Source organism: Carcharodon carcharias, chromosome 12 (genome assembly GCF_017639515.1).
Source record: "Carcharodon carcharias isolate sCarCar2 chromosome 12, sCarCar2.pri, whole genome shotgun sequence".
NCBI classification, from domain to species: Eukaryota; Metazoa; Chordata; class Chondrichthyes; order Lamniformes; family Lamnidae; genus Carcharodon; species Carcharodon carcharias.
In genome coordinates, this window is record NC_054478.1 from 14,132,923 (window position 1) to 14,146,042 (window position 13,120).

Below are 13,120 nucleotides of genomic sequence, written 5' to 3' on the forward strand. Positions count from 1 at the left end.
CAAAGCAGCCACTTGCTTGGCATCCAATCCGCTACTTGCAACATCCACTCCCTCTAGTACTGACGCACAGTGGCAGCGGTGTGTGTGCTATCTGCAGGGTGCACTGTGGGGGCTCACCGGGGCTCCTTTGACAGCGCCTTCCGGACCCACGACCACAGCCGCCTGGAAGGACAGGAGCAGCAGACACATGGGTAAAGCCACCGCCTCAGGTTCCCTTCCGGGTTACTCACCATCCCGACTTGGAGGTGTATCACCATTCCTTCGCTGTCGCTGTATCAGGGTCCTGGAACGCCCTCCCTGGCGGCGCTGTGGGTGTGCCTGCACCGCATGGACTGCGGCAGTTTGGGGGGGCGGCTCACCACCACCTTCTCAGGGGCAATTGGGGATGGGCAGTGGATGCTGGTCCAGCCACCGAAGCCCCACATCCCGTGAAAAAATAAATAAAAAGCTGTTACACAAAAACTGTGACATGAGTAGTGAGGGAACTATGAATGTGAATCAAATCATAGACGATACTTTTATTATATTTATACTTTTGTAAAACCAAGTGAAGTCTGAGACAGTACAGGCAATGTACAATCACCAAATAAACAGACCTCTCGTCTTGTGCAATTATACAGAAATCAGATGTTCTGACAGACTGTATAGAGAGGCACAAAGTCTCACTCCCTCACTCCGCCCCCCTTCCCAACCTCCCATTCCAGGCGCATTCTCAGGATGTGGAATAGACACCCGGAAAAACAAAGGCACAAGCTGATGGTTCATTGATTTAGTTCCTCCAAAAAAAAACACAGCAGCTCAGTTGTCCATTGGGAAACATCAGGTTAGATGGTGGAGAGAGACTGAGGGGTTGAAGCACTCCCAGAGAGTGATCATTGGGGAATACAATGTTCCGGGGCTTTCGAGTGTCATATGGGGTTTAACAGTCTGTCAACCACGCATCGCGAGGTTATGATCAGCTCCTTGCACTCCTCCAGATCTCACTGGTAGCGATCACTCTGGTAATCTCCCTCGTTGGCATTCTTCATCCTCTGTCTGATCTTCAGCTGCTTCAGACGATTCTTGTCCACCTCTCGTTTGGCGAGAAGGAAGGTGATGATTCCAGATGGTAAACCGATTAACCTGCAGGAAACATGACCAGGGGAATGGTGAGGATTTACTGGAACTTGTCTGCAGTACAGATGGAGACAAAATTAAACCCAAGCAAATACGGTTACATCAAATAGTGAAGCCTCGATAGACTATCAGTGACAGATCCCTCGACAGTGCAGCCTTGTTGCTGGGTGACTGACTGAGCCCTCAGTAGTGCGACCGTCACTGACTGACCCCTCGATAGTGCGGCCCTGTCACTGACTGACCCCTCGATAGTGCGGCCCTGTCACTGTGTCACTGACTGACCCCTCGATAGTGCGGCCCTGTCACTGACTGACCCCTCGATAGTGCGGCCCTGTCACTGTGTGACTGACTGACCCCTCGATAGTGCAGCCCTGTCACTGACTGACCTCGATAGTGCAGTCCTGTCACTGTGTCACTGACTGACTGACCCCTCGATAGTGCAGCCCTGTCTCTGTGTCACTGACTGACCCATCGATAGTCCAGCCCTGTCACTGTGTCACTGACTGACTGACCCCTCGATAGTCCAGCCCTGTCTGTCACTGACTGACCCCTCGATAGTCCAGCCCTGTCACTGACTGACCCCTCAATAGTGCAGTCCTGTCACTGTGTCACTGACTGACTGACCCCTCGATAGTGCAGCCCTGTCTCTGTGTCACTGACTGACCCCTCGATAGTGCAGTCCTGTCTCTGTGTCACTGACTGACCCCTCGATAGTGCAGCCCTGTCTCTGTGTCACTGACTGACCCCTCGATAGTCCGGCCCTGTCACTGTGTCACTGACTGACCCCTCGATAGTCCGGCCCTGTCACTGTGTCACTGACTGACTGACCCCTCGATAGTCCGGCCCTGTCACTGTGTCACTGACTGACTGACCCCTCGATAGTGCAGCCCTGTCACTGTGTCACTGACTGACCCCTCGATAGTGCAGCCCTGTCTCTGTGTCACTGACTGACCCCTCGATAGTGCAGCCCTGTCACTGACTGACCCCTCGATAGTGCAGTCCTGTCACTGACTGACCCCTCGATAGTGCAGTCCTGTCTCTGTGTCACTGACTGACCCCTCGATAGTGCAGCCCTGTCTCTGTGTCACTGACTGACCCCTCGATAGTGCGGCCCTGTCACTGTGTCACTGACTGACCCCTCGATAGTGCGGCCCTGTCACTGTGTCACTGACTGACCCCTCGATAGTCCAGCCCTGTCACTGTGTCACTGACTGACCCCTCGATAGTGCAGTCCTGTCACTGACTGACCCCTCGATAGTGCAGTCCTGTCACTGACTGACCCCTCGATAGTGCAGCCCTGTCACTGTGTCACTGACTGACCACTCGATAGTGCAGCCCTGTCACTGACTGACCCCTCGATAGTGCAGCCCTGTCACTGTGTCACTGACTGACCCCTCAATAGTGCAGCCCTGTCTCTGTGTCACTGACTGACCACTCGATAGTGCAGCCCTGTCACTGACTGACCCCTCGATAGTGCAGTCCTGTCACTGTGTCACTGACTGACCACTCGATAGTGCTGCCCTGTCACTGACTGACCCCTCGACAGTGCGGCCCTGTCACTGTGTCACTGACTGACCCCTCGATAGTGCAGCCCTGTCTCTGTGTCACTGACTGACCCCTCAATAGTGCGGCCCTGTCTCTGTGTCACTGAGTGACCCCTCGATAGTGCGGCCCTGTCACTGTCTGACCTCGATAGTGCAGTCCTGTCACTGTGTCACTGACTAACCCCTCCAGTCACAAAAACATCGAATAGCAATTACCCTTTGCTTTCTGCCACATTTGTCAGTTTTGAGCCAATTTGGCACTTTGTCTTTCATCACCTGAGATTTGAATTTCATATCCAGTCTGCCATGTGGGACTGTGTTAAAAGCCTTACTAAAATCCACACAAACAACTTCAAACCCACTTTCCTCATCTTTTTCTTTATTATTTTATGGGATGTGGGTGTTTCTGTCTCAGCATTTATTGCCCATCCCTAATTGAGAAGGTGGTGGTGAGCTGCCTTCTTGAACCGCTGCAGTCCATGTGGTGTAGGTGCACCCATTGTGCAGTTAAGGAGGGAGTTCCAGGATTTTGACCCAGCGACAGTGAAGGAACGGTGATATATTTTCAATCTTGTTAACTCCTCAAACTGTTAATCAAGTTAGCCAGATATAACCTTCCCTTAGCAAATCCACGTTAACTGATTAATGTGTCTTTTTAACTAGTGATTTATCCTGTCCCTCAGAATATTTTCCAATAATTTTCCCACCATCGCTCAGCCTACCCCTTCCTCCCTTTTTAAACAATGGTACAATGTTGACTGTCCCCCAGTTCTCTGGCAACTGTAGCCAGAGAGGATTAGAAAACGACGGTCAGAGTCTCCGCTATCTCTTCCCGTGCTTCCCTCAGCAGCCTGGGATACACTTCATCCAGGATTGGGGATTTATCCACTTTCAAAGATGCTAAACCCCTTAATACTTCCTCTATCACTACACATCCAATACTTCACACTTATTAATAGTAATATCTGTACCATTTCCCTCGTTTGTGAAGACAGATCCTCTTTCAAAGATCTAGCAAAGGCCGATGCGCTCGAAGTTTCAATGAATACCTCCCACTGACTCAATATCCCCCCGATGTAAATCTTGCAGCCACAGTCATCAGGGATCTGCCTCGTAGTGGATTATTCCCCTCCTTTAGTCTGTGATACTGAGGGTAAGTGTAATGCTTTTAATGTTGCCTTGGTTTGGATTAACTAATTCAATCTATGAGTAAATAACAGAGTCCGTCCCAGTCAGTGCAACACCCAGCAAACCGGACATCAGTGTTTTCAGATCACAGATGATCAGAGCTGGTCTCTCCTCCTCTGGTGCCAACTTTATTCCCATTCTTACCAGGCCAGGCCAATCTTTCCCATCGGATTCTTGGCCTTCCGTTGTGGAATGTACTCTGGGCGCCGTGGATTGTCTTCTGATCGTAATCCTGGTCTGTTGTTGTGGTTACAGCGGACGGATTTAATGTTGTGTGGTACGACTGGCAGGACATTAGCGGGGCCCCGGTCTGCCAGCTTAGCCAGGCAGCAGCGCCAAAACCCTGCGGGAAAAAGCAAAACGGGATGTGGTCACAGCAGAAAGGTGAACGATGAGAGAGCTCGTCACAGGCAACAACCCCTCTTGACATGAGACACTGATGCAATCGGTCACCAGTGTCACTCTCTCTCTCCCCCTCCTCCCCTACCAACTCTGTACTGGATTACAACCTCAGAGAACCAGCAGACCCGCCAGCCAGTATTCAGGTGTGCACCTCCACAGTGATACTTAGCTGGCTATTCAACTGTGGGGCCACAACCAAGGACACACAATTGAAATTCCCTCACTCTCTTAGACACTCTCACTGTCGTCACTGGATAGTTCTCAGGAGCAGTGAATCCAACTGCTCTATCCCTACCGAGAGTTTGTGTGTGATGGGAACATATTAACCTGTTCCAGTGAGACACACAGGGGATCTGGATTCTGATCAATCATTCCGCTCCTTAACATTCTACATTCATCATGTCAGCTCTCCAATCCATAAAATCTTATTGCCTGAAAGAATTTTATAGAATCATTTACGGTACAGAAGGAGGCCATTCAGCCATCAATGTCCCTGCCAGCTCTCTGCAGAGCAATCCAGTCAGCCCCACTCAATTCCTGCAACTCTGCCAACTTATTTCCTTCAAATGCCCAGCCAATTTTCTTCTGAAATAATTGTCTCCGCTTTCATCACCCTCGTGGGCAGAGAGTTGCAGGTTATGACCACTCGTTGCGCAAAAAACATTCATCCTCATACCCCCCCCCACCGTATGCCTGACCTAAAACCTTAAATCTGTCTCCCCTAGTCCTTGTATCATCAGCTAAGGGGAACAGCTTTTCTTTGTCTACCTTATCTAAACCTGTCATAATCTTATACAAAATTAAAAACAAAATGCTGGAAGTACTCAGTAGGTCTGGCAGCATCTGAGGGGAGAGAAACAGAACTAACATTTCAAATCGATGACCTTTCATCAGATCTGCATAATAATGTACATCTCTATCAGGAGACATGGTGCAGCGGTGGCTCAGTTGGTACCACTCTTACCTCTAAGTCACGAGATTTTGGAACCAAGTCCCCCTCCAGGCCGTTAATGTTGAATTTGTGTTGCAATAAAATGCATGCTTTAAGTTTACTTAAGCATAGCTGTCCCAACTTGGGGAGGGATTAGGGAATCACTGCAACAGCATAAAAACCAGTTCACTGTGGAGGTCTGGGAGAGTCTGTGACTTGGCTTTTTTTGAAGTAAACTTGTTTTAAGGTGCAGGCCAGCTTCAGACTCATTCTTCCTCAACTTACAATTATTGGAATTAACACACGGCTTCAGCACATAAAATCAAGGCTTATACTGCAGTACCGAGGGAGCGCCACGCTGTCGGAGGGTGGGTGCCAAGGGAGTGCCATGCTGATGGAGGGGGGGTGCCGCGCTGACGGAGGGCGGGTGCCGAGGGAGTGCCATGCTGATGGAGGGGGGGTGCCGCGCTGTCAGAGGCTGGGTGCCGAGGGAGAGTCGCGCTGACGGAAGGGGGGCGCCGAGGGAGAGCCGCGCTGTGGGAGCGTGGGTGCCGAGGGAGGGTGGGTGTCGAGGGAGCGTGGGTGCCGAGGGAGTGCCATGCTGATGGAGGGGGGTGCCGAGGGAGAGCCGCGCTGTCGAAGGCTGGGTGCCGAGGGAGTGCCGCGCTGTCGGAGGCTGGGTGCCGAGGGAGAGCCGCGCCGTCGGAGGCTGGGTGCCGAGGGAGTGCCGCGCCGTCGGAGGCTGGGTGCCGAGGGAGTGCCGCGCCGTCGGAGGCTGGGTGCCGAGGGAGAGCCGCGCCGTCGGAGGCTGGGTGCCGAGGGAGAGCCGCGCTGACGGAAAGGGTGCGCCGAGGGAGGGTGGGTGCTGTGGGAGGCTGGGTGCCGAGGGAGAGTGGGCGCCGAGGGAGAGCCGCGCTGTGGGAGGGTGGGTGCTGAGGGAGAGCCGCGCTGACAGAGGGCGGGAAGTTGAGCGCCGAGGGAGAGCCGCGCTGTGGGAGGTTGGGCACCGAGGGAGAGCCGCACTGTGGGAGGGTGGGTGCTGTGGGAGAGCCGCACTGTGGGAGGGTGGGTGCTGTGGGAGAGCCGCACTGTGGGAGGGTGGGTGCTGTGGGAGAGCCGCACTGTGGGAGGGTGGGTGCTGTGGGAGAGCCGCACTGTGGGAGGGTGGGTGCTGTGGGAGAGCCGCACTGTGGGAGGGTGGGTGCTGTGGGAGAGCCGCACTGTGGGAGGGTGGGTGCTGTGGGAGAGCCGCACTGTGGGAGGGTGGGTGCTGTGGGAGAGCCGCACTGTGGGAGGGTGGGTGCTGTGGGAGAGCCGCACTGTGGGAGGGTGGGTGCTGTGGGAGAGCCGCACTGTGGGAGGGTGGGTGCTGTGGGAGAGCCGCACTGTGGGAGGGTGGGTGCTGTGGGAGAGCCGCACTGTGGGAGGGTGGGTGCTGTGGGAGAGCCGCACTGTGGGAGGGTGGGTGCTGTGGGAGAGCCGCACTGTGGGAGGGTGGGTGCTGTGGGAGAGCCGCACTGTGGGAGGGTGGGTGCTGTGGGAGAGCCGCACTGTCATAGATGCTGTCTTTCGGATGAGATGTTAAACTAATGCTCCATTTGCTCTTTCCCCTCACGGATGCTGCTGATATTTCCAATGTTATCGATTTTCACTCCCTTCAATCTCCTTTGTCCTAAAATGAATCCACGCTGTTTCCTTCGGGAGCCTCCTTGCTCTAAAAGTCAGTATAGGATGGTCAGGATTTACCTCTGCCCCAAGACCTCCAGCCGACCGCCATCATGGTCCTCCACTGTCCCAGAATGCAGCAGTCCCTCACTCCAGCGCATGCGCGTGCACAGCCTCGCGGAGCTGACGGGAACGGCAATTGGTAAACAGTTCAAAATGGTTGATGAGGCGGTATCTGTTTTTTTGTCTCCAGGAGAACCGCAGGCAGGAGTGATCCGGGAGCAGGACGTGCCTCTCGGAGATCGTCGGAGTGAGGTAGATCTTTCCGGGCGGTGTGGCACTACAACACCCAGAGATCTGTGCGGTAGTGACGTCACTGACCCGGACGTCCCGCCTCATTGCTGGTGTGCGAGGTCAGCGCTTTGCTCTGAATTGGCTTATCTGGCCGTCAATCAGGGGCCTGTTTCCGGTAAGGGCGGGAGGTTCGGCCTTGGCCAGGCACTTGCGTGAAGTGGGCCTGGTTAACGAAACCGAGTTAAGTCAGTTAGTTGGTGTAGCTAGTTAGTACAAACCAGGGGCCGGAGAGAGGATGGCGGATCAGGAGCTGAGGCCCCAGCTGGAATTGCACGAAGGCGAGGAGATTGTGGAAGTGATCGAACTGAACCCGAACCAGGAGACGGCGGAGAAAGAAGAAGGTGGGGGAGGGGCATGGATCCTGGGGGGTGAGGGGGGGGGTGGGGGGCGGCAGGCATGGCATGGCTCCGTGGGGGAGGAGCATGGATACGGGGAAGGGGGCGGGGCATGGATCAGTTGGTGGGGGGGGAGGGGCATGGATCGGGGAAGGGGTGGGGCATGGATCCATTGGGGGGGAGGGGCATGGATACATTGGGGGGGAGGGGCATGGATCCATTGGGGGGGAGGGGCATGGATCCATTGGGGGGGGAGGGGCATGGATCCATTGGGGGGAGGGGCATGGATCCATTGGGGGGGGAGGGGCATGGATCCGTTGGGGGGGGCAGGGGCATGGATCCGTGGGGGGGGGGGTGCGGGTGCGGGGCATGGATCTGTGGGGGGGGGGTGCGGGGGCGGGGCATGGATCCGTGGGGGGGGTGGGTGCGGGGGCGGGGCATGGATCCGTGGGGGGGGTGCGGGGGCGGGGCATGGATCAGGGGGCGGGGGTGGTGTGGGGGGGGTGGGGCATGGATACGTGGTGGGGGGGCGGTGTGGGGGGGGTGGGGCATGGATCTGGGGTGGGGGGCATGGATCCGGGGGGATTGTGGGGGGCGGGGCATGGATCCGGGGGGGCTGGTGTGGGTGGGGCATGGATCGGGGTGTGGGTGGGGGAGGGGCATGGATATGGGCAGTCCATTGATAATGGGGGGGCAGGATTGCTGGCAGAACAAAGGAAAACCCAACCATCTCCTGCCGCGCCCCCCCCCCCATCCCCCCCAAACCTGTATAATTCCTAGAGAGGACTGATGTGGAGTGTGTGATGTGTTGAGATGTGAATCGGGCACACTGACTTGCTTTGACCTTTTTTAATCACTCTCTCTGGCCAGATGACCTGACCAATGAGGTGGAGGATGATGAAGATGATGGGGGATGGGAGACAGAGGAAGATGAGACCATGGAGGTGGTACGAGATGACAGTGATCTGACTTTCTGCAGGCACACAAGTAACTGAAATGTTTTATGTGGGACACTGGAGCTGCTCACTTGGGGTTGGGAGGGGTTGGTAACTTTGGCAGGGACTGTGTTCGGGGTGCAGTGTTTCTGGTACTCTAAGTAGGTGAATCTCATTCTAGTGAACCACACAGACCAGGAAATTGAGTTTCTTTGGGCTGCATTCAGCATCATTGCCTCCAGCACCTCTTGGTTAATCCATATAAATATACAAATTAGCAGCAGGAGTAGGTCGCTCGGCCTGTCGAGCCTGCTCCACCGTTCAATAAGATCATGGCTGATCTGACTGTAATCTCAACTCCACGTTCCTACTATAACCTTTCACCCCCTTGTTAATCAAGAATCTATGTAGCTGTGTCCTAAAAATATTCAAACACTCTGCTTCCACCGCCTTTTAAGGAAGAGAGTTCCAAAGACTCATGACCCTCTGAGAGAAAAAAATTCCCCTCATCTCTGTCTTAAATGAGCGACCCCTTATTTTTAAACAGTGGCTCCTAGTTCTAGATTCTTCCAGAAGAGGAAACATTTTTTCCATCCTGTCAAGACCCCTCAGGATCTTAAATATTTCAATTAAGTTGCCCCTTACTCTTCTAAACTCCAGTGGATACAAACCTAGCCTGCTCAACCTTTCCTCATAAGACAACCAGCCCATTAGACCATAAGATATTACCTGTTGAACTTGTATGTTAGCTTCTTGGGATTCATGCACAAGAACCCCCAAATCCCTCTGTTCTGCAGTATTTTGTAGTCTTTCTCCATTTAAATAATATTCAGCTCCTTTATTCTTCCTGCCAAAGTGCATAACCTCATATTTTCCCACATTATATTCCATCTGCCAAGTTTTTGCCCTCTCACTTAACCTGTCTATATCCCTCGGTAGACTTCTTGCGTTATCCTCACCACTTTCACCTTCCCACTTATTTTTGTGTCATCCGCAAACTTGACAATAGCACATTCACTTCCCTCATCTAAGTCATTAATATATATTGTAAATAATTAAGGCCCCAGCACTGATCCACTAGTTACAGGTTGCCATCCCGAAAATGCCCCCCTTATCCCAACTCTGTCTCCTATTAGTTAGCCAATCCCCTATCCATGCTAATATACTACCCTCAACCCCTTGGGCTCTTATCTTATTAAGTAGCCTTATGTGCGGTACATTGTTGAATGCCTTTTGGAAATCCAAATATATTAACGTCTACTGGTTCTCCTTTATTTATCCTGCTTGTTACCACCTCAAAGAATTCTGACAAATTTGTTAGTCATGATTTCCCCTTCATGAAGCCATGCTGATTCTGCTTGATTAGGTTATGTATTTCTAAATGCTCTGCCATTACATCCCTTATAATAAATTCCAACATTTTCCCAGTGACAGATGTTAAGCTAACTGGCCTATAGTTACCTGTTTTTTGTCTCCCTCCCTTTTTGAATGAGGGTGTTACATTGGCCATTCTCCAATCCTCTGGGACTTTGCCAGAATTTAAGGATTCTTGGAAGATTATTACCAGTGCATCCACTATCTCTGTAGCAACTTTCTTTAATATCCTAAGATGCAACTCATCAGGTCCAGGGGACTTATCGGCCTTTAGTTTCCCTAGTACTTCTTCTCTAGTAATAGTTATCCATTCTTGGTGTTAGTCTAGTAAACCTTCTCTGAACTGCTTCCAACGCATTTACTTCTTTCTTTAATTAAGGAGACCAGAACTGTACACAATACTCCTGATGTGGTCTCACCAATGCCTTGCATAACTGAAGCATAACCTCCCTACTTTGGATTCAACTCCCCTCACAATAAACAATAACATTCTATTAACTTTCCTAATTACCTGCTGTACCTGCATACTAGCCTTTGTGATCCATGTGCTAGTACACCCAGATCCCTCTGAACCTGAGTTCTGCAACCTCTCACCATTTAGATAATATGCTTCTTTATTTTTCCTGCCAAAATGGACAGTTTCAAATTTTCCCACATGATACTCCATTTGCCAGATCTTTGCCCACTCACTTAACCTTAGTAATAAAAGTAAAATACTGTGGATGCTGGAAGTCTGAAATAAAAAACAGCAAAATGCTGTGTTATGATCCCCAGCTGAGGCTACCACTGGAGACAAGCCTGATCCCAGAGAGGAACCCAGCTTGATAGATCCTAACTTGTATTTGTTTGTTTAGATAAGTGGAGAGGGGCTAGGAGGCATAGGAGTCAGCTAATGAACTTTTAACAAAAGCATAAAACATTCTTTAAACAAGAAAAGATGAACTATATTACAATACTCCTTCACCCACACCTATACGTTTACAGATATATACAGGTTTGTAAGGATAACACAAGTTACAAAAGCTATCTTATATCCTAATGTTCACAGTAAGTACAGTCCATGTAAGCCAGTTGGCGACCGGTGGTCAGTCATGCCACGCTTTGAAAGCAAGTGACAGATACCACCTCCAGGTACAATGGATCTCTCATCAACTACCCCAGACACTTGTTACACCATGAGCCAATCAGTCTCACTGAACTCCATCTTTTACCTGAGGGTTTTCAATCTCCACTTTCCAAGAATTCATCTTGGAATCTTCCAAACTGATGCTTTCTCTCAGATGCCTTCCGCAAGGGTTCATCTCCATGGTTTCAGACTCTCCTTTCGATGTTCCTCTCCCCTGGGTCACCACTTGCATTTAAGCTGTCTTCCACGCACTGTCTCTCACTGACTGAGCCGTGAACAGTACACCACTGCTTCACATGCCCATGGCAAAGAGTTAAAACCTTCAGTTGTCTCTTTGGACCTTCTGACTTCTCACAAGCCTTTATACTGCTTTGGCTCGGCTTCCTGCAGCTTGGAGCCTTTCCCCGCCCCTCACTCTTAACTTCACTTAACAGGACCCTTTCCCAGGTTCCTGTCCTTCCTTTGACTAGAAGTCTGCTTGGCACTTTCTCCTGTTCCAGCCCCCTGGATTCTTGGGGATTTGGGACTGAATATCTGTCCCCTTTGCTCTACTTGCACCTGTCAGCTACTTGCAACCAACTTTAGCTTGGAACTGGCTATCTGAGCCTTCTAGGCTGCTTCTGCTTGGCAGCTGTCGTCAAAACTGCAGTTTCTTCTGTGTGTGTGTCTGTGGGAGGCACCTGCCTCTCTCGACCCCTGTTTCTAGGCAACAGCCCAGATTTTCTACTCTTGTGTTATGCTGAGTTTTTCCAGCATTTTCTGTTTTTATATCCCTTTTTGTAGCCTCCTTGCATCCTTTTCACAATTTACTTTTCTACATCTTTGACATCAGCAAATTTAGCAACTATACCTTCATCCAAGTCATTTATATAAATTGTAAAAAGTTGAGGCCCCAGCACTGATCTCTGTTAGTTATACCCTACCAACCAGTAAAAGAAACATTTAGGGCTACTCTTTGTTTCCTGTTAGCCAATCTTCTATCCACGCCAATATGTTACCCCCTACACCATGAGCTTCTATTTTCTGCAATAACCTTTGATGTGGCACCTTATCAAGTGCCTTCTGGAAATCTAAGTACAGTACATCCACCTTTTATCCACAGCACATGTGACTCCTTCAAAGAACTATAAATTGGTTAAACATGATTTTCCTTTCACAAAGCCATGTTGACTCTGCCTGATTGCCTTGAATTTTTCTCGGTGCCCTGCCATAACATTTTTAGTAATAGCTTCCAACATTTCCCCTGTGACAGATGTTAAGCCAACTGGCCTGTAGTTTCCTGCTGAATTCAGCAGGATCCCTACTCCTGTTCATTACCTGGTGGCTTCTCCCAAGAATTAGGAGCAGGAGTAGGTCATTCGACCCATCGAGCCTGCTCCCTAGTTTAATAAGACCATGGCTGATCTGATTGTGGCCTTAACTCCACTTTGTCTGTCTCCCACAACCCTTGACTCCCTTGTCAGTCAAAAGTCTGTCTAACTCAGCCTTGAATATATTCAATGACCCAGCCTCCACTGCTGCCTGGGGAAGAGAGTTCTGCAGGTTATTCAGAAACTTCCACAGACAATTCCTCATAGGCCTGCTGGATGCTGGATGAAAGTGGAATCTGATTTACCTGTGATGCTGTTCAGAGTTCACTAGCCCATTGTCTGGGCTCAAGCTCAAATCATGGTCACTCGAGCGAGAACCACAGAACGATCTGTGTCTGTGGAATCTGATTCCCACTGAGCAGCCTGTGCTGTTCAGCAGGAGTGGAGAATTGGTGGGAGGAATGTGGGGACTCAAACAGTAAAGTGGATGAGCTGCTGTTGAATGACACATTCTTGTTCTTTCTAGAGGCTGTATTCTGCTTGAGTTTGGATCCTAAGACCAACTCTATGGCAGTGACTGGCGGTGAGGATGATATGGCATTTGTGTGGAGGGTGACTGATGGTGAAGTGCTGCTACAATGTACAGGTAACTCACTCATTGAGATTACAAACTGGTTCAGACCACACAATGCCAGAATGGTACAGCTCAATGTCTGACAGGGTAGGGAAGGAGATTCAGCAGTATTGTAGGAACTGGATAAATACTTGAAAAGGAAAAGTTTGCAGGACTATGGAGAAGGAATTAATTAGATCACTCTGTCAAAGAACCAGCCCAGGCAC

At 51.0% G+C, this 13,120-nt stretch overlaps 2 protein-coding genes across 5 annotated transcripts in view; one reads left to right on the forward strand and one right to left on the reverse strand.

Moving 5' to 3' along the window:
• Nucleotides 1-503: 503 nt before the first annotated feature.
• Nucleotides 504-7,242, reverse strand: si:ch73-71c20.5 (DUF4748 domain-containing protein). The gene is made up of 3 exons (XM_041201397.1): nt 6,928-7,242; nt 3,993-4,191; nt 504-1,122 (listed from the first exon to the last, which is right to left on the reverse strand). Exons 1-3 carry the CDS (start codon nt 6,959-6,961, stop codon nt 981-983), a joined length of 375 nt encoding a protein of 124 aa, XP_041057331.1. The 5' UTR covers nt 6,962-7,242; the 3' UTR covers nt 504-980.
• Nucleotides 7,005-13,120, forward strand: part of LOC121285151 (angio-associated, migratory cell protein) — a 33,855-nt gene continuing 27,739 nt past the window's right edge. The window contains exons 1-3 of one of the 4 annotated variants that reach the window (XM_041201393.1): nt 7,005-7,048; nt 8,406-8,522; nt 12,807-12,926. In XM_041201393.1, coding sequence (XP_041057327.1) covers nt 7,006-7,048; nt 8,406-8,522; nt 12,807-12,926 — 280 coding nt within the window. In that variant the 5' untranslated portion in view covers nt 7,005. Of the gene's footprint in view, nt 7,049-7,305; nt 7,542-8,405; nt 8,523-12,806; nt 12,927-13,120 lie in introns of those variants that run through there. The other 3 variants (XM_041201392.1, XM_041201396.1, XM_041201395.1) reach the window with 3 other exon arrangements.

Bases quoted from the DNA above. Each gene is read 5' to 3' on its own strand.
- si:ch73-71c20.5 (XM_041201397.1), bottom strand. From the start codon at position 6,961: ATGATGGCGGTCGGCTGGAGGTCTTGGGGCAGAG. The intron at 4,192-6,927 runs GTAAATCCTGAC...TTTTTCCCGCAG, and splicing joins CTGGAGGTCTTGGGGCAGAG to GGTTTTGGCGCTGCTGCCTG. The intron at 1,123-3,992 runs GTAAGAATGGGA...TGTTTCCTGCAG, and splicing joins GGAAAGATTGGCCTGGCCTG to GTTAATCGGTTTACCATCTG.